Raw genomic sequence first — 20513 nt, 5'->3', positions numbered from 1 at the left:
CAGTTCTCCAGGGGCTCCTTGGAACAGAGCAGGGATGGGGCTGGAGGGACCTCAGGCCTGGAGGAGTTTCTAGTTCAGAAAGGCAGGATCTGCACCAGGGATGGGGCTCAGGGTTTCCATCTGGGATGCTGAACGTGCTCTCCAGGAACATCTCAGAGAAATCCGTGTGCCTCCCTCTGCACCCACGCTCCAGAAAATATCAACATTTTTTTGCCACAGCAAAGTTATAATGGGAAATATTTGTCCAGGGGAGGAGGAGGAGGGAGAGCAAGAGCAAACCTTACAAAATTTTGGGTTTTTTCTGCGTTACAACCAGCCTTAGTTTTATATTTAGTCCCAGCTTGCAAGACCATTCCAGCCACTTTCTCTGGGGCACGTCCCTCATTTCCAACCTATCTGGAACCCGCCGGAGCTTGAGTCAAGTTCCTCCTCATCTGGGGAAAATTTTCAGAACTTTCAGGGCAAAAGGCGAAAAAGGCAAAAGATGTTCAGGGCTTAAAAGAGTCAGGGTGGATTTGAACCCTCTGAAATCCTTCTGCCCCTTTGAGCCCCAGCTTCAGTCCAGGCAGGAGCTGGAAGCCTGGAGGGGTCAGTGCTGGGGGGCTCCCAGCTGCTCACACAGGCACCAGGAAAGCGCCACATTGTCCCGAGCTTTGGAGGAGAGCAGGCAAAGCCTGATCCAAGGGAAGCTCTGTGGGACGGAGCCTGGACTTGGCGGAGTCACAGACCCAGGAATGGTTTGAAAGGATCTTAAACACCATCCAGTGCCAGCCCTGCCACTGCCCCAGGGTGCTCCAAACCCTGTCCAGCCTGGCCTGGGAGACTTCCAGGGGTGGGGCAAACACCTCCAGGGATGGGGCAAACACCTCCAGGGGTGGGGCAAACACCTCCGGGGTGGGGCAAACACCTCCAGGGGTGGGGCAAACACCTCCAGGGGCGAGGTAGTTTCCTCACAGGGAAAAGGTCCAGCAGGACAAGCTCCTGCACACTGTCTGCACAAACCCCTCAATAATAAAGTGATAGTCCACACCGCAGCCCTTTTTCCATTTCACCCTTCACTGGATCATTTTATGCATGTATTCCCGTTGCTAATTCAAACTAATTAAAGTATAAAATAGAATAATTTGTGCCATTTCAGAGCTCCCCTCAGCATATTGTGAGTTATGTTTCCTTTCTGCTGGCGCCCGACGTGAGCAATCCCCGGCACCTGCCAAATTCCTCTGCTGGGGAGACAAACTACTCCAGGAGAACAGGGATGGGGACAGAGGGGAGCTTTAAAGAGGAAGAGGAATCCAAATTTGCTTTTAAATTTCAGAGCTGAGCACTGAGTGTGACATTTGAGGTCTCCCCTTGAACTCCTTTCCCCTCCTGGGAGCGCAGCTCTCTCCTTTTACTGCTGGTGAGGAAGACGTGGGTCTGTCTGTCCATCCAGACTGGAAATCCTGCAGCATTCCAAACCCAGCACCACCCACAGAGCTGGAGGAGGCTCTGGACAGCCTGGGATAGTGGAAGGTTCCCTGTCCACGGCAAGGCATGGAAATGGATGAGCTTTAAGGTCCTTTCCAACCCCCAAAAATCTGGGAATCCACGAGCTCAGCTTCTTTCAGGACGGAGCAGGGCTGGTGGCATCAAATCTGGAGGGACATCAGAGCTGTCCCCAGCTCCGGAGGATGTCACAGGTCCCTACCCAAACCCCAGAGCACCGGGGAGCTGAGGCTCTGCGCCTGGGAATGTGCACGTAAGGGAAATTCTAGGAATACCTCGGGGCTGTGGTGGCTGGCCTGGAAATGGAACAATGGCTCTGTGCAAGAGGGGGATTGGGAAGGGAAGCCAACACACGGGAACCCTGTGGCTGCCACTGGCAGGGGAAGAAACAGCCCCAATACAAAGAAAAACAAAAACAAACCCAAAGCAAAACAAACAAACTGCAGGCAAAGGCAGCCAGCACTTGAAAGGAACAACCACACGAGCAATGTCTGGGATATAACTCATCCAGGAAAAACAAACCCGCTGACCCCGAGCTCCCACCGCCGCCTTTTCCACTCGTTTCTTCCCGGAAAGTTCATCCCTCAAGGATTCCTCACCTCAAAGGCTCCTGCCCTGAGCTGCCCACGTTAATTTTGTGTGCGGACAGACCTGCCAGCCGTGGGGAGGCTCTGGGAGCAGCCTGGCCACCAGCACGGGAGCCCCAGCAGGGCCGGGGCTCCGCAAGGCTGACAAATGTGCCGGCAGCAGGAGAGCACAGAGGACAGCAGGTTGTCCCACCTGGCCGAGCTGCGGCTTCCTTTTTTTTTTTTTTTTTTTGGTCAAATTGATGTTAATTAACACATCCTCCTCGTCAGGGAGGCATTGTTAATGATATCAGACAAGTTTTTAGCGGGATTTCTTAATTATTCCTAATTGACCGCGGGGAGGGAAGGGGAAAGGGGCGGGGAGGAGTCAGGAATTTGGGGAGAAGGAGCAGGTGGGGTGGGAGAGGAGCTGTGCGAACACCCCGCGGGCACAGCCCTTCCTCCAGGGCATCCCGTCCCCATCCCGGGCTCCCTCTCTGTCCCGGCCGATGGGCACAGGATGAGCAGGTGGAGGAGCCCACGGGAGGCAGGATTTTGGACACCTCTGGTGGGATTCAGCCGAGCCCTTTTCCCTGTGCCAGTGTTCGGAGTTTGCTGAGATTATGTCCAGCTAACTGGCTGTTCAACTAGCAGATAATGTAGTTAAAAATTTAATCAGTTCATTTTTTTTTTCCCTCTTGATGACTCCAGACCCTTTTATCCACATCTCTTGCATTTTTTATCATGTTTTCTCAGTTCTTTTCAGGACACCATCAGTATTTACAGCCCTGCCGCTCCAGGACTGATGGGCTCCCCTGTTTCTCTCAGCCCTCACTCCAATCCCAACCTCTCCTAAATCATCTGGGCAGCTCCCATCTGCCTCCCCCTCCCTCAGCATCCAAGAAAGTTCAGCCCGAAGCAAAGCTCTTTTCACAGGACTGAAACCTCCCGGGGTCACAGGACAGGGGAATGCACAACAAATTATCCCCGGAGAGCTGCAGCTCCTGGCACAGGGGCACTTGCAAGGCAAATATTTCACTGCTCCCAGAGCAGACTGAAAGACAATTTCTTTACCTAAAGCCACAGTGATGGATGTGCAGAGGGAGGCTGGGGGGATTCAGTTGGTGGAAAAGCAACAGGTCTGGGAATAAATAAGGAGCAGCTGTGGCTGCCCCATCCCTGGAGGGTTCAAAGCCAGGTTGGATGGGGCTTGGAGCAGCCTGGGGTGGAATGAGATGAGTTTTAGGGTCCCTCCCATCCCAAATCTCCATCCCCATCCAGCTCTCCCCGAGCCTTGCTCAGCCTGTGTGCAGAAACGGGTTTGCTTTGTTCCACTAGCACTGAGAAATGAATTCCTGCCTTAAATGGGGTCAGCACCACTTCTCTTTTCCCCTCTGAGTGTTTCCAACCAGGTGCTGTGGAAGGGAACCTGAAGGAGCTCCTGACAACCTCCCTTAAAGCGAGTGGTTCAAGAGCTCCGAGTGCCGGGAAGCAAAGTTTCTTTATTCCTCTCTCCCCCAGATTGGGCTGTGCAACTGTTGCTTCTGTGCTTTGTGGGAGTGAAATCAAATGTCAAATATTCTGCTTTGGAAGGAGTTGGCAGCCAGACATGAAAGGCTCAGGGAGAGCTCCAAAAAAAAAAAAGAGGGAGGAAAAAAAAAAACCTGGAGCAAAGCACAGACAGGGCTGGGACAGGAGCCAGGGGAGCGGGGAAGGGCTGTGCCTACAACCACAGCTCCAGATCTGAGCAGGGAGAGGCTCTTTTCCCTGCAGCTCAGCGCGGAGCTGGTCCTGGCTGCTGCCTGCACAGAAGGGAGGTGGGCTCCGTGCCCGGGAGCTCCAGCCTTGGTGGGAACCGTCCCCACAGCTCCGTTCCCTCAGCACGGCCCCACAGCTGCTCCCAGACCCCGTCCCAGGGCTGTCCCCAAGCCCAGAGCAGCTCAGGAGGTGCCGCCAGCCCTGCTGGGCAGCACCTTCCTCAGCCCAGTCGCACAGAACCCCAGCCCATTTCTGGGGAGCTGTGTTTTGACACAGGCACTGGCCTGTTTCTGTCTCAGCAGATATTCAAATCCCTGCTCTGGACAATCCTCCCCCACAGGAACGTGCAGCACATCCCTGCGAGCAGCAGCTGCTGTCTGTGGCATTTTGCTGTGGCAGAATTTCGGTTTCTTCTCAATTTCCAGCCTTCAGAGGCCTTTTTTTCCCTTTTCTGTGTATTTTTCTGCACTGTATATTCTCAGTCCTTCTGAGGACACCTCCCACCATTTACAGCCTCAGCCCCGTGGAGCTGCTGGACCTGTCTCTCCTCCTCCTCCTGGTGCTGACCCCTTTTCAATCATCAGCCTCCTTCATAGAGAACCCGGGGAAAAAATAAATTCTTGGCTGCACTTTGCTGAACTATCACATGGCCAGGATGGGGGCACGGGGGTCACAGGAGCTGACAAGATCCACATGCTGGGATTTGGGGACCCAGAGCACGCCTTGCTGCAAGGGCAGAAGGCAAATCCTGCAAGGAGCGAGAGGCAGCAGCCCCCAGCTCCTGGAGGCTCCCCAAGGCAGAGCCGAAAATGGAATTAATGTTCCAGGAATATTCTATTATTTGCTAATTCTCTTCACATCTTTTTGTTTCACAATTAAGCAAATTAGCGCTTTGATGAATATTAAGGCGCTCTTGCCTCATAAGAGATGAGTTAGAGGCATTCCCCCTGGACTTTGCTCCTAATGAAAACAGTTCCTCAACTGTTGGAGATCTGCACTGGGTCGTTTCCTGCCTGCTGGGAGCACGGGCAGCACGTGGCTCCTGCACAAAGTGACCAAGCGTTAACATCCGAATGAAATAATTCCATTTCAAAGTTCTGCACAGATCCTCGTTATTGCCATCTAATCCCAGCCCAAGCTGCGACGGGATCTGAAATCTGTGGCTGCTCATGCAAGTGTCTATCCCTGCGAGGCTCTAACAAGCACAAAATGCCTTCCCCGGCCTCAGGGATTCGCTCACTGCAGCCTTTCAGCAGGGAGAAGGCTTTGCCCTCTTCTAAAACATTTCTTCCCTGCTTTTTAAATGACTTTATAACCAAGGAAAGGATTTCCCTTTTTTTTTCCTTTTTTTTTTTTTTCTTTTCTTGCTGTAGGTCAGAAAAAACCCATTTCTGTGGCTCTGGGAGGAGCTGGGAGCTCCCAGTGCAGGGAGAGCTGCTCTCTGCCTCCATCAGAACATCCCTGATCACACCAACCCCTCCCTGGAGCGTCTCAGAGCAGCTGGGGAGGAGCACAGGAGGAAAGCTGTCGGTGACCAGGGGCTTCACCCCACACAGAACAGTTTAACTGTGCCCAGATCTCTCTCCTGCCCCCAGCACCCTCAAGGCACCAGCCCTGAGAACCTGAATCCCCCAGCTGTGAGGAACAGCCGGGAAAACGCTCAGCAGAGCCAGAGAGCCCGGAAATCTCAGTGCTGGGGGCTCCGTGGGGTTCTGTGCCTCGGACAGGCACAGAAGGGCCCAGATTATTGCCATCGTTCTGCCTCCCCCCAGCACCAGCCTCCCGCGGGCTGCCAGCCATCAATCCCCATCATAATCACTTGGGCTGGGCTTTTTTTTTTTGGGGGGGGGGGGGGGGGGGTGGGCAGCACCCCGGGGCAGGAGCAGAGCTGGCACGGAGCAGAGCCAGGCTTAATGGGGCTTGGTCCCCCCTCTGTGCAGCAGCAGCATCGCTGGCAACCCCTTCAGACCTGCTGGTGAATGACTGAACAGACAAAGAAACACAGGGATAAATAAAGGTGCCGTCAGTTCAGCTGTTCCAGGAGGAATTTGTGCACAGAAAGGGCGGCCAGGCCTCGGCAGGGGCTGCCCAGGGAGGTTTGGGGTGCCCATCCCTGCAGGTGTCCAGGGAAGGATGGATATGGCACTCAGAGCTCTGGGGACGAGGCAGGGATTGGGCACGGGGTGGAATCGATGATCCCGCAGGGATTTTCAGTGATGGAATCGATGGTCCTGGAGGGATTTTTGATGATGGAATCGATGGTCCTGGAGGGATTCTCCAGCCTCAGGGATTCTGGGATTCTGTGCTCAAGGGTGCTCCCAGACAAAGCCTTGCAGACCCTCAGCCTGCACCAGCAGCAGCCCTGGACTCCCTGGGCTCAGAGCCCCAAACCAGCTCAGTTCCCATCACTCCCAGCCAGGAACAAGCACGTACAACTCTCCCCCCAGCACTGACGCCAATCTCTGCTCAGGGGCAGAAAAACCCGAGCTCCTCCCGGCTCTCCAACCTCCTGTCCCCACCCAGGGGACCCGGAGCTGAGCTCACCCCCAGAAGCACATTCCCGAGGGAAGGGAGCTGGAATCCCCCGGGCAGGGGAGCAGACAGGCACTCACCTGGCGCTCCGCCATCACGTACAGGTACTTGTGGTCGATGGAGAAGGCCATGTCCCGCAGCACCGGGCTGCCGTCCTTGAACACCGTCACCACCTCGTACTGGATCCCGCCCTGGGGAGGGCCGTCCGCCCGGATCTGCGGGGAGCAAACAACACCTCAGAGGGGCCTCACAGCAGCCAAATCCCACCTTCATTCCGGGGCTGCTGGGGTCAGGGGAGGAGGAGGAGGAGGGCAAGGTGGGAAAAGGAATTAATGCAAAAATCTCAGCTCCGAGCTGGAGAGAGCGTGTGGCAGCAGGGGCTGGAGCGAAGGTTCTGTCCCCACAACCTTTGCTGTTCCAGTGGTTTTGCCAATCCAGGAGAAATAATGAGGGAGTTTTGTGGTTGCAAGGTGAGCACAGAGACAGCCAGTGAGCCGTGATTGACCATCCAGGGGGAAGGGAAATTGTAAACTCTTAAGATTCTCTCTAAAATAAGCCTGAAAGGAGGCCACAAAACCCTACAGCCAACAGCAAAGCCAAGGTACTGCAGAGGTGTATTTTAATTCTCTAGACACTGACAGAACGACACTTGGACAATCTCCATCACCTCTTTCTGCCACGGAATCCTCCTGGAGCATCATCCCTGCTTAAAACCTGGAGATCACAGAATCACTGGGTTGGAAGAGACCTCCAAGATCATCAAGTCCAACCCAACCCTAACACCTCAACTAAACCCTGGCCCCGAGTGCCATCCAGTCTTTTCTTAAACACACCCAGGGATGGTGACTCCACCACGTCCCCAGGCAGACCATCCCAATACTTTATTATCCTTCCTTTAAAAAACTTTTTCCTGATGTCCAGCCTGTATTTCCCTTGGCACAGCCTGAGGCTGTGTCCTCCTGTTCTGTCAGTTGCTGCCTGGAGAAAGAGACCGACCCCACCTGAGCACAGCCACCTTTCAGGGGATTGTAGAGAGTGATCAGGTCACCTCTGAGTCCTCTTTTCTCCAGGATAAACAACCCCAGCTCCCTCAGCCGTTCCTCACAGGGTTTGTGTTCCCAGCCCCTCACTAGCCTCAATGTCCTTCCTAAACTGAGACACCCAGAACTGGACACTGGACTCAATGTCCATCCTAAACTGAGACACCCAGAGCTGGACACAACACCCAAGGCGTGGCCTCACCAGTGCGGAGATGCTGCTGCCACTTTCCTGCCTGCAGGATTCAGCCGGGCAAAGCCAGCCCAGCCCGTTGTGCCGAGCGAGCAGAGCTCTGACACACACACACACACAGCACCGCACGGTCCGTTCACTCCGGGCTCCAAGCATCCCTCCATCCCTCCAAAACAACTCCCCGCTCCCGCAGGAAAACCTGCGCGGGCTGTGACAAACCTCAGCCCTGCCAGCAGCCGCTGCTGTTGAGGAAACGCCTTCGCTTCCCAAAGTTAATAATTGATGGCCTCGGGGGCTGTGCGAGGGGAAGGGAGGAGGATAAACAAACTCTTTGCATTGTCTTTCCCACCAGGATTTGCATATTTGGAGAGCCGCTGGATGGAAACGGGGCGTGTGCGGGGCTGGGAGAGCCGACGGCTCGCAGCGACAGCGACAGCGCTGCCGGGCCGGGGAGCCGGGAATGTGCCGGGAATGTGCTGGAAATTGCCGGGGATGTGCCTGGGATGTGCCGGGAATTGCCAGGGATGTGTCGGGAACTGCTGGGAATGTGCTGGGAATGTGCCAGGGATGTGGCAGGAATTGCCAGGGATGTGCCCGGGATGTGCCGGGAATGTGCCTGGGATGTGCTGGGAATGTGCCCATCCAGGAGAGGGAACAGCCCCCGGGAAAAGCTCCTATCCCGGGATTCCGTGTGCTCCGGCCTCACCCCGGGCCGCGCTGCCCCAGCCCTTCGTGCTGCCCCATCATTCCCTCCCTGGCCGCGTCACGGAGCCAAAGGCAGGAAAAGCCGGAGCCCAAACCTCGGGAAGAGGCAGGATGGAGCACACAAAAGGCTCTTTTCCCTGGTTCGTGTTCCCAGCAGGTAGGAGTGCACGTTGCTAAGCATCCCATGATTTAGGGAACGAGCCACCCCAGCTGGAAATACCAGGAGATCTTCACACCCCAAAGAGCAGAGACGTTCCCCTGCACCCTCGCCCGGATAAATCCTGCCCTGGGAAAGAGCCCCGGAGCCCCCAGCCGTGCACAGACACGTCGGGTACACGCAGACACGTTCATTTGCCGCATTTCTCATCTTCCCTTTACCTCCTGAGGGTTCAGTGCTATAAAAGAACACCAGGTGGGATTGTCAGGGGTCTGCTGAACACCCACAGGAGCCTCTGGCAGGATTAAGCTGCCAGCCCAAGCCCTGAATTTTCAAAAAACAAAATTCCTCCCCCCCCCCCCCAAAAAAAAAAAAAAAAGGCAGAAGGTCAAATCCTGCTTTAATTCCACCTGTGAGAATCAGGATCATCACAGCCCCCGTGAAATGCCGGGAATTAGAGGCAGATTCACACCAGTACGAGCCCAGTGCTGCCACCTGAGTCACCCATGGAGCCACCAGCCTGCAGCAGGGGGACGGAGGGACAAAAATCACCTGAGGAGCCGCCAGCAGCAGCGCGGGGCTGTCAGGGATCCGCAGCCAGCGCCGTGCAAACGCCTGATTAATGGCCAGACTGGAATGGAAGCGCCGGACATGAAGGATCAGCAGCCTTTGTGAAAAACAACTGTTTTCCAGAGTTCCCTCAGGGCACCGGCAGCTCGTTAAATTGAGCTTCTTTCTAGTAATGAGGTCAGACAGGGCTAATAAAGAGAGATACCGCCGGACAGGGCTGGTGCAGCCCAATCCCAACTGGGAATTGCAGCTCCCGGGGTTGGAGACGGCGCCGAGTGCCCCGATGGCTCCTCCAGCCTTGGAGCTGTGCCGGGAATGGGACACGGCACCGGGGGCTGGGGGCTGCCTGCGCCCTCCTGCCCCACAGAGCAGCCCTGGGGCTCTCAGGGGGTCTGTGGGGTGGCTCGGGGCACAGGGCAAGGGGACAGCAGAGCCCCCGACCCCTCCCTGGGTGGGTGTGGAACCCCCCGAGCCCCCAGCCCGCAGCCCAGGGCTGAGGGGCACCCACGGACACCAGGATGCTCCACTGCATCTCCTGCTCAGGGCTCGGTTTCCATGGCAACTAATGATGATGTCAGAGAAGAGCGATGATTCCTGGGGACCAGGAAGAAGAGAGGGATCATCTCACACAGCAGGAAGCTTCTTGTTGACGTTTGGAGAGGGAAATGATTCCTCTGCCTCGCGTGTGGGTGTCCTGCCGGGGCCAGACAACTCCTGAGCTGTCCCTGGAGCAGCGGCGTGGGACCAGCCCTGCACCTCCAGCTCATCCCGAATCCAGGCTTCATCCCAGATCCAGGATTCATCGCGAATCCAAGGCTCATCCTGAATCCAGGGTTCATCCCAAATCCAGGGCTCGCCCCAAATCGAGGACTCATCCTGAACCCAGGGTTCATCCCAGATCCAGGACTGGTCCCAAATCCAGGGCTCATCCCGAATCCAGGGCTCGTCCTGGCATGGTGATGGGGTAGAGGGGCACAGAAGGAAGCAGGGTCGGGATGGGTGGAGCACAGGTGTGGGGAGAGGCACCTCAGCCGGCTGGAACCGGGGGTCAGAGGGACAGCCGAGCCCAGGAGGGGACACCACAGGCTGCCACGTGAACCCCTGGAGCTGCCGGGGCCACATCCAGCCCTTCCCTCCCGCTGGGTGTTTACAAATCCCTCCTGAGAAGTGCCTAACGACATAATCTGCAAATCCAAACTCAGCCCCGGCGGGCAGGGCCGTGGGCAGCCCCTCGCGGAGGAGCAGGACGGGCAGAGCCCTGCAGAGCCGGGCTCACACTGAGCTCCCTAATACCCCCACAATGCAGCTGCAGGCTAAGCCGGGCTTTATGGGCAGAGATTAGCGAAATTCCGCATTGTGCCACCGCGATGAGCCACTCAGGGATCTAATCTGACACGAAGCTCCAGCACACCTCCGGCAGGGAAGATCCCTCAGGTGCCGTGCCCAGCCAGGGCTGGGATCTCTCTGCGTCCCCTCCCAGCACGTTCCCATTAGGAGACATGGAATCCCTCTGTAGGAACTTTCCGCGATTAAATCACCTGTCTGTTTTCATTAGGGGGGTTTCCACGAGGCTGACTCAGGACGGAGTTCCTGATGCCAGAGAAAAGAGCTGAATAAGTCGGTGCACGAGGGGGCTGATTCCCCAGCCCGGATCCTGCAGCAAGGCCACCCATCAACTCCTCCAGGGCTGCAGCTTCTCCCCACGCCTGCAGGAGCCTGAGGGGGCCCAAAGCACTTCGGCTTTCTGTGGGCTTGATATTTTTGAGTCTGAAGGATTTTTACCCTGCTAGCAGCTGATAATTTTTATTAAGGAAAAATTTTTTCAAGAAAGATTTTTTTTTTCCCCAAAAAAAAATTTTGGTAAACAACTATCTTTTTTTAAAAGATTTTTTTAGGTGTTGTTTTATTGTTTCTCTAGTTAACCAATAGGATTAGAGAAGTGTTGTTCTTATTCACCAATGATGTCAAATCTGTATTGGAACACCTTACAAAAGGTAGTAAGAATTAGAAATGAAGCCTTCTTTTTCTATGCTCTTTGCCTTCTGAAATACTTGGAGTCTTTCTTTTGTGTCCTACGGTGACAGGATTCCCTGTGGGAAGAGCCAGGGAAGCAGTGGGGGCTCCTCAGAGCATTCCCCGGGCCAGGAGCAGCAGCACTGCCTCAACTCGCTTCTCTTTGTGATGGCAGCGAAGTGAAAATCTGGGTTTGTGTGATAATCCTGGTCCTGCACCATCTGACGCCTTCAGGAGGGGAGAATCCAGAGCTGGAACTGCAAATTATCACCCCAGAAGTTTCCGAGAGCCCCTCAGGCCCTCTGTGAAATTCTGGGAGTGAAGAACCCCCAGACTCGCTGCTGACCCATTTCCAGGTCATTGCTAAACCCAGAGGAGTGGGGAGGTTCTGGGGATCACTCAGCCAGCCCAGCCCACACCTGGGGTCTGAATTTGCTCATGCAGGTGTGCCAGAGCCCCCAGCAGGACCCCTCACCATGTCCCCACCCACGGGAGAAGCCCAGCCCCAGAAAACTTCCCCTGCACGCCCCTCCTGCGGGCAGGAACACCAGGAATGGGACTGGGCTCTGCAAGGGAAGCCATCCCTTCAGAATTCCAGTGAAATGGTAATCCCATTAAATATCTTCCCTTTAAATCATAGATGTGTCCGTGGGAAAGTTAATGACAAACCTTACATGCACATTCAACTCAAATCAGCACATCCAATTAACTTCATTACCTGCAGGCTCCCTCATCTCTAGTCTCCTTCTCTCCTGTCACATTTTCTTTATGCATTTCTCCCAAATTAGGCCGGGATGGATCTGTCACAGTGGGCACCACCTTTGCCTTTGCCCCCAAGCCTCGATGGATGGGTTCCCTGCAGGGACTCGGGGTCAGGAGAAGCTCCTGGAGACCAACTCTGGTCCCTGAGGGAGGAGAAAATCCATCCTGTCCCGAATTACACTGTCCAACTAAACGTTAACCACTCTCACTAATCACTGCTGGGGCTGCCCTCGCAAAACCCTGGGGAGGAAGTCTGCACCAAGGCTGGATTTCAGGTCCCTGGCACTTTGGTGGGGTCATCCCAAAGGGATCTCGGTGGGATCACCCCAAATACCATCCCAACACTGCCCCAGCTCCCCCTGCCCTCCAGGACAGCCCCGCGGGTCCCCTCTCACTCGGAGCCTGCCTTTCCCAATGGGTTAAACTGCCCTCAGCCCAGACAATTCCTCCCTCCCTGCAGCCCCTACAGCCTCTGGGTGCCTGGGCTGGTTCCTTGGGACAGGGATGGGCACAGGGGAGCAGGACTGGCTCCAGCCCCTGCTCATCCCCCCTGGCCCACATTCCTGCTGGATCCCAGGGCTCAGTGAATCCAATCCTGCTGTCAGAAACCTCTCTGGGTATTTATTCCACACCCACTCGTGCTTCCCATCCTTTCTGTTCGGGAGATGTCGGCTCAGCCTTCAAAGGCTCAGCCCGGGCAGCTGCAGCTCCCCAGAGGAGGCAGAGGAGGTGCTGGGCTCTTTGGGGGGCACTCAGAGCCCCCCAGGCTGGCAGCAGCTCCGGGGGGAGCGGGGCTGTGTCTGCAGAGCTGCACCCACACGCTGCTGGTGACGCAGCAAACAAACAAACCAACAAACAAACCCGAATTAACTCGCGCCTCCCGCGTCTCCAGCGCCACGGGTGGGTGGCTGGCTGCTCCTCCAGGGAAGGTTTCCTGCCTGTGACAAGTGTCTGCAGCCTGCCCAGCCTAAAACACAGACCTGAACACTCCATCTGAGCATTGCTGAGGGTGAGCTCGCCTCCAGGAAAGGTTTGCGAACACAAAACAAATTAAAAGCCACAGCTGAACTCTGTTAAAGCTCAAACCACACTCAACAGGCTGCTGCACCAAATAAATTCTGGATGTTCCGTCCCAAGGCCAGGCTGGACAGGGCTTGGAGCAGCCTGGGACAGGGGGAGGTGTCCCTGCCCTTGGAACAAGATGAGCTTTAAGGTCCCTCCAGCCCAAGCCAGGATCTGGCTCACTGTGCCCTGCCTGGGGATACCCAGCTGCCACCCCAAGGACAAGGAGCAGCTCTGGGGAGCACCCACAGTGTTGGATCCGCCAGGAGAAGAGATTCCATGAACATTTCCTCCATCAGCACAGCTCTTCCCATTCCCTTGAGGAAAGACATCAGGAGAAGGATCCCTTGCTGCCTTCCTGCGGGGTTCTGGAGGGGAAAGGAGCCGATTGCTGGGCACAAACAGCACAAACCCTTAAGAGAAATTGCCACTGGGGGGATTCTTTCCTTCTGCAGGGTTCATTTCCTTCTCCCAGCCTGCTCCCTCCGCCCTGGTGCAGCGCTGGTGGTGCAGGATGAAGCGGGAGGATGGCACACAGGCACCATGCAGAGCCTAATCAGCAGCCCCGTGTCTTTAATTTATTGCTGCATGAGAGGCTCGTTTAGAACAAAGCTGCCAGTTCGGGAGATCACTCCTTGAAAAGACTTCTTATTTGAAAAGCTGTCAGCTCACACCTTGTCACAGCCCCACTTGCAGCAGCAGAACTTTAATAACATGCCACCTCATGCAAATGAGCTGCTAATTAATTAAGTAGTATTCTTCCGGGGATGGATTCATTAAAATGAAATTTGGGCTGGCGAGCTCGGATTGCTTTGGATGGTGCTTTAAATCAGCAGCATTGTCTTTTCCTGGAGGCCCAGCTCTCCCTCCCATCCAGGGGGAAGCTCCTTCCCGTGCTGGGCCCCCAGGAGGGCTCTGCACACCCTGGTGCTGGCACCAACCCCTGCAAGGCACAGAGCAGCCCTAAATCAGCTGAAAACCAGCAGTGAGATGTGGGAAATGATGTGTGAGGTGCCCAAAAGGTTTTCTTCTGCAGCACTGAGGAAATCCAGTGCAGGAGAGGGCTCAGTACAAAAGCAGGAGGTACAGACTGCTAATCTGGGGGGCTCCAGGGGTCAGGGAACGCTGAGAAGGAGCAGGGCTGCTTTCTTTGGGAGCACTTGTTGCAAAGAGACAACTGCTGGGGGTTCAGGGCCTTGCACCTTCCAGCAGCATCAAATGCAACGCTGCAAAGGCGGGAACACTCAGGGGATCCCCTGCCCAGGAGGAGAGCTCAGGGCACAAACCCTGTCCTCTCTAATCTGTCCCCAGTGAGCAGGGACGTCCTTTCCCTCTGTTCAACAACCCCCTTCTCCCTTTTCCCTCCAGGTTGATTTTTGAGGAGGTGTCTCGGTGCCTGGGCACCGAGAATCGCTGCTGACAGCCCTGCTCTGCTCCAGGCTTTACATCCCGCAGGGAAACCATCAAAGGGACGCGGCTTTGGCCTCGCAGCGGCAGGAACGAGGTGGGTGTTGCTGTGCCACGGGCTCTGCAGGCGCCTCCTCATCCTCTGCCGTCCTCCCCCTGCCCCTCGTGCCCTGTGCAGCTCCAGCGCAGGTGAGGAAAGAGCGGGACAGCTCCAGGAGCAGGCACGGAGGGAATTTTATCCCTAAAGCAGCCTGTTCTCCGCGGCCCTGGCAGCCCTGAGCAGGGATGCCCTGCAGGGTTGGCTGGGGGAGCACAGCCCAGGCTGTCCCCCGGCCCCGCTGGGTGTCACAAACCCGGCACCATTCCCTGCCTTTCCCCACTCTTTGTTCTCGTTGTGCCCTTTGCCCTGACCCACCGCTGGGCTCGGTGTGAGCAGGAGCCCAAAGGGAGCCAGGAGAGAAATCCACAACTCTGCCTGCAGGGCACGATCTGGGCTGGAGGGAGGCGTGAGCAGCGTTTGGGCCGTGAAAAACAGTGAAGGAAGACAGGGCTGAGAGCTGAGCCTGTGTGATGGACAGCAAGCATGGGAGCAAGCCCAGAGCTGGCGTTATTCTGGTGTTATTCTGGTGTTATTCTGGCACTATTCAGGGCGAGGGAGGTACCAGGTATCTGCTTGTCACAAAGCATTTGCCGCTCTTGCCCGAAGCCCCCAGAATAGTCCTGCATCTGTGTTATCTGTCCACACCTCACCTGTGCCCTTCCAGCTGAATAATCCTGCATGGCTCCGTGTCAGGCTCGCTCTCCCCACCAACATCCTCCTCCAGAGCTGCATTTCACAGCTGAAGGGATTGGTCTTGCTCAGTTTGCTTTGCTGACCTTGAGTGGCCGTGTAAAATGGCATCAAAAGCCACTTAGACAAGATTGTCTAATGTGGAGTTTGCTCTAAACGAGCTCCAGCGAGTCGTGATTCTCCCCAAGGAGGGAAGAACTAAATGACTGTCAAAAATTGCCACACAAAAACCCCCTGTTTCTCCAAAGCCAGGGCTTCCAGCTGATCAGGTGGGAGCCACGGAGTTCCTCAGGAAATATTATTCTCTTTCCTTGCTGAAAACATCATGTAAGTAATATGTTTCAAATGGCTTCGATTTCCTGCCCAGCACCTCCCGAGAGTGCTGGAACACGAGCCAGACTCTGGGCTGCCCAAGGCCAGAACCCAGAAGGAAATAAGAGAATCTAAATTTTGTTGTCTTTGGGGTTTATAAAGCCGTGGATAAAACCCTGCCCGGTGGTTCTGCTCCGCTCTAGGTCAGGCTAGAGCGCTCAGGGGAACAAGGGGGCTGTGCATAGTTTTGGTTTCACCTGTGCACGCAGGGCCAGTCGTGTGTTACTGATCAGATGTAACCTTGCTGGGGCAGAGGGTGTGAGAGAATCACAGAGCTTAGCTCAGATCCCGGGACATGAGCGTGTCCCTCGTTGCTGCTGCTCCCCCATGTCACTGGTCCCCCCAGGTCACTGTTGTCCCCCACGTCACTGCTGTCCCTGTGTCACTGCTGCCCAGCAGGACTCGGAGCTGCAGGTGGGAACGGGCATTTTTTGGTTACAAACCCAGGCAGAATCTGCCAAAGGACTGCCTCTGTCCCTGCCGCTGTCCGTGTGAGGACAGAGAGCCTCGGGCAGGCTGACACTGCCCCAGGGTCCCCTCAGCCCTGCCCTGCCCCTGCAGCCCGGCCGGGCTGTGTCCCCCAGAGCAGGGACAGGCTCCCTGGGCACGCAGGAGCTGCAGCAAATGCTTCTCCTGCAGGAAGGCACCGGGCAGGACCAACAGGGCTGGCTGGGGCCCAGGGACATTTGCTGGTACATTCCCTGGCCTGGAAGCATTGAAGGCTCCTGATGGGAGGCTCTACAACATAAATCCGTGGGGCTGAGTCTCTTCCTCTCTGCTCATTCACGCCCCAGTCCCCATCAGACAGAGGTTTGAGGGAGCTCAGGCTCCTGGTGTGTGAGGAAAGCTCCTCCTGCCCCTCTGAGCTGCTTCCCCAGTGCTATTCTGGGGCAGATCAAGGATAAAAATAAAAATAAAAAGCAAAATCTCTTCCATCTCCGCACTGTAACTCCCTAAGCCTTTGGCACATTCCCTTTCCAGCATCTCAGAATTAATCAGCAGATAAGCAGATGAACTGGCTCCGAATAATCTGTGCATGCAACACATGGAACGCTGCTCAGCACGGCCTTGCAGGCACTGGGATTTGCTGGGCTGAGCTCAGGGCACACGTCTGTCCCTGTCCCTCTGTCCCTGCCCATCCCTGCCCCGGGAGCGTTGGGTGCTCACACCCTGCCAGCACACACCGCCCTGCTCTGCATCGGGCAGGATCAGCTTGCTGGCCCTCAAATCCCCGAGTTCAGGGTTAAATTTCAAATTCAGCTGGGGAAGGAGGCGTCTGCAGGACTTGGGGCTCTGTCCCTCCACCCGTCAGGGCTCAGGACTGGGTTTAACCCTTGGAGAGCCATGACTTTCCCTGCAGAGCAGCCACAGCCCTGTCCTGTGGTGGCAGAGGACACAGAGCCTCCCTCTTCACCCCATTCACGGGAAAAACGCACCACAAAGAGGGGAGGGGACCGTGCAGTGTGTGCTGTCCTTGGTGGCAATCACAGGGACACCTCACTGATGCCACAGCTCCGTGTTGGTGGCCGCAGGCGCCACCGGCACGGGGACAGATGGAGCAGCAGCACAGGGTGACCCAGGCAGAGCCCACCAGAGATGTCACACACCCCCAGACTGCGAGCAGGGAGGGCAAAGGGGCTGTGGCTGCAGGACTGGAGCTGGAAATGGGTTTGGAACATGCCAGCAGCACAAGCTGAACACCCTGGACCAGCAGGACACAGCCTGAGCCTGGCCGGGTGCTGAAAGGTTCTGCTTGGAGCTCCTGAGGAGGAGGAGGAGCAGGAGGAGGAGGAACAGAGCTGCCCCAGAGCTGTCAAACCCTGTCGCCCTGATTTTTCAGCCTTCTAATGTTTTCATTCATAGACTGAAGCTCTCTCACGCTTGTAACAAAAACACTGATATTTTTGTAAACATGCATTCCTTCCCGGGGGGGAAACCAAATTGATAACATTCTAAGTTGACCACTGGGGTCAGAGAGGTGTTACTCTCGTCCCCCAATCCTTAGTCAAAGCCCAAACCCTATTTAAACCCTAAATCCAAAAATAAAGTTCTTCTTTCCATCGCTTTCAACCTGACGGGTCCGTGTCCCTCTTTCATGTTCTCTAGTGACAAAACCCCCCAAAAAGGCCCCCCAGGCCCTGCTTTGGTTCCCCCAGCACAGCTCATCCCTCCTGGTCCCCAAACCCAGCAGCAGCAGCGGGGTTCAGGCTGGTGCCGGGCTGGGAGGGACAAAGCCCCGGCACATTCCTGCTCCCCGTTCCGTAATTGACCTGTAGATAAACACGCGGCTTCCGCCCCTAATCCCCTGCAGCCTCGGGAACATCAGCCGCGCTAAATTTTTCATGTAATTAAGAGAAAAACCCTAATCCAGTGTAATTAGCTCCCTGATTGCCAACGTCAGGCAGGCAGGCGGTGTTTGAACAGCAATTCAGGTCTGGCTGGTTAGGCAAACACTGCGTGTGTGGTTCGGTAATTCAACACTGGGACAGCTCCCCCCGTGCCGTCCTTCCCCAAACAGCTCTGAGAGCTCTCACCGCTGCCGGGGGCCTCATCTCCCCCAGAGGGCTGCTCCACCCAGCGCCAGTGACACCCCCGAGGGGCTGGCAGCTCACCCAGAGCCCGCTCTCTGTGCTGATGGTGGCGTGGTTCCCGCACCCCACCCGATCGCACCGAGATTCTGGGGCAGCACCGGCCCTGCCTGCCCAAATTCAGCATCCGAGAGCCACAACTGAGAGAGACCCTGATGGAGGAGCTGTCTCCTCGTGAGGGATGCTCAGCACCAACACCAGACCTGGCAGAGCTGGAGGGGACCACACCTACCAAGGGTTTTGTGGTGCAGATCGGAATTTAGCCCAGCCACGGAGCCCTCGTGGTTTGCTGCGATATTTTTCCTCTTTCATTCATATACATGAAGGGAAAATTTTAAGAGTGAAATGTTTGAATTTTGGGCAGGGGAAGCAGATGGGAGAGGAACAGAGAACGTGGATGTGTGTGCCAACGGGGAGGCAGAGAAACCAAGAAAGCACAGAGAGAAAACACCTCCACTTAACCATTTCCTCCATGCCCAGCAACGGGGAGCTGAGCTGCTGAACCACGGTCAGATATTTCTGTTTCCTTTCTAAAATTCACCTGTGACAATCTGCAGACACCTCCAGCCCTCCATAGTCACACCTTCATCCTCAGGCTTAACACCAGCCTGCTGAAACACAGCTCTGAAAGGGATATTATTGCAGGAGCATTTGTTGGAGTGTCTCAAGGAGGGTTTTACTCCCTCCTCATCCTCGGCAGTGGCACCAAGGGTTTTTCTGCTTTTGGAGAAAGGTCTTGCTCTCTGTTTTGCCGGATTTGGTCGCTGCTGCTGTAGAGGCTGAGGTTTTGTGCCTGGGAGGCTGCAGAGCCCCAGAAGCAGCCCCCCTTGTGTGAGGAGCGAGCTCAGCACCATCACACAGCCCTGGACTCTCAGCCTGAATCCCACAGAGCACTGGGTTCCCTGCTGGGGCAGGTCGGAGCCAGTCCTGGGTGTCTGTGCAGCTCTCACTCAGTTCTGGCACAGGCTGTGCCCTTTGGGCTCCAGGCTCCTGTCCCAGCCCTGCTCCTGTGTCCCTTCCTCATCCCTCTGTCCCTCCTCATCCCTCTGTCCCCTCTTCGTCCCCTCCCCATCCCTGTGTCCCAGGACAAACCAGCAGCCAGCAGAGCAGGCTGCTCCTTCATGGCAAAGCCAGGGAGGTTTCTTTAGGCAAAAAAAAAAAAAAAAAAAAAAAAAAAAAAAGAGCGAAAATGTATCAATCCAAAGCTCCTTTTAAAGGTTAGCCCCTGAGGAGAGCAGGCCCAGCTGCTGCTGCTCCTGCCTGCCTGAGGACACAGGCTGTGCTCCACGGACAGCCCTGGAGGAGCACCAGGCTGGGCCAGAGCCTCCTGCCTGCGTGGCAGCACGTCAAGATGGATTTCAGCAGCAGCAGCAGCAGCAGCAGCAGCAGCAACAGCAGCAGGGACCTGGCACAGTCTGGTGCTCTGCCATCCTTCCCTTTGCACGGAGACAGCGCTCCCAGCCAAAGCCCAGCCCTGTCCCTCGGTGCCTGCCAGGGGAGCTGCCCAGAGCCCAGCCCACAGCTCCTGGGGACCCTGTTCTCCAAGGCAAGGCTGGAATTCCACTCTCCCTGCTCCTGGCTCTGGCTCAGGAAGCTGCAGGCACGCCCCAAGTTGCATTTCCAGCCCCCTAGGCTCTCCCCTTCCCTCCCTGGGCAGAATATTCCAGACAGGAGGTCCCGTTTGCACCCTGGGGCAGTCAGTGGGTGGGATTTTGCTGTCTCCCGGGAACTGCTGCAGCTTTCAGGCGGCTTTGGGTACATTCCTCCTGCTCACACCCCCAGGACCGAGTGCCCCACACGTGAGCCTGTGCTGGCTGCTCTTTGCCATAAACCCAGCACAAATTCCTCTCCCCATCTCCCCTGCCTGCCCAAAGCCAGGCCTCCTCGGGCTCCACGGGGAGCTGTGAGGTGATGAAAGGAGCTCGAGGCAGCTCTGGAGGGCCTGGATGCTTTTTTTTGTCCGTCTTTTGCCCATTTCGCATCCATCAGTGCACAATTCCCAGACTGGCCGGACTGGGAGCCGGGTCTGAGGCACCCACGGGGATGTTGCACATCCCAGAGGCGTCTGCTGCTGCCTCTCAGGTGCCAGAGCTGCAGCACAGCCACAGCCCAGCGGGCTGGGGGGGCTCTCAGCCTCTGCTTCACAGGGCACGGGGGAAGTGTCCCCAGGCAGGCCCGGGAATCTCGGGAGTCACGTTAATGAGCACTGGCAGGAGATTTGCAGCCAGTCAGGGAGAGGTGCCAGGGGTGCTGAGAGGGGCAGAGGGAGGCGCTGGGAGGGAAGGGAGCTGCTGGCAGTCACCTCCAGACGGCTCTGAGGTGACCTGAGGGACACCAGCGGGGCCTGAGGCTCCTGTTCTCCATCTCCTGCCCCCAGAAGCTCTAACAAGGGGACTTGTTTGAGTTGCTCTCACTAAAAACAGACCAGATATCAAATGTTCCTAAAGCTTTTAAAACAAGAGCTAGAAACCGAGCCAAGGCTCAGAACTGATATGGAAAGTTCCCTTCCAGGGCAG

General features: G+C 56.2%; 1 protein-coding gene across 1 annotated transcript in view; it reads right to left on the bottom strand.

The window, feature by feature from the left end:
• Positions 1-20513, bottom strand: part of PLXNA2 (plexin A2) — a 143923-nt gene that overhangs the window by 79279 nt on the left and 44131 nt on the right. The window contains exon 4 of the mRNA XM_066204136.1: positions 6422-6556. Within this exon, the coding sequence (XP_066060233.1) occupies positions 6422-6556 (135 nt within the window). The remainder of the gene's footprint in view (positions 1-6421; positions 6557-20513) is intronic.

Source organism: Chamaea fasciata, unplaced genomic scaffold (genome assembly GCF_029207755.1).
Source record: "Chamaea fasciata isolate MVZ Bird 193981 ecotype frontalis unplaced genomic scaffold, bChaFas1.0.hap1 SCAF_25, whole genome shotgun sequence".
NCBI classification, from domain to species: Eukaryota; Metazoa; Chordata; class Aves; order Passeriformes; family Sylviidae; genus Chamaea; species Chamaea fasciata.
The sequence above is the reverse complement of the archived record's forward strand: the minus strand, read 5'-3'. Positions and strand labels throughout refer to the sequence as shown.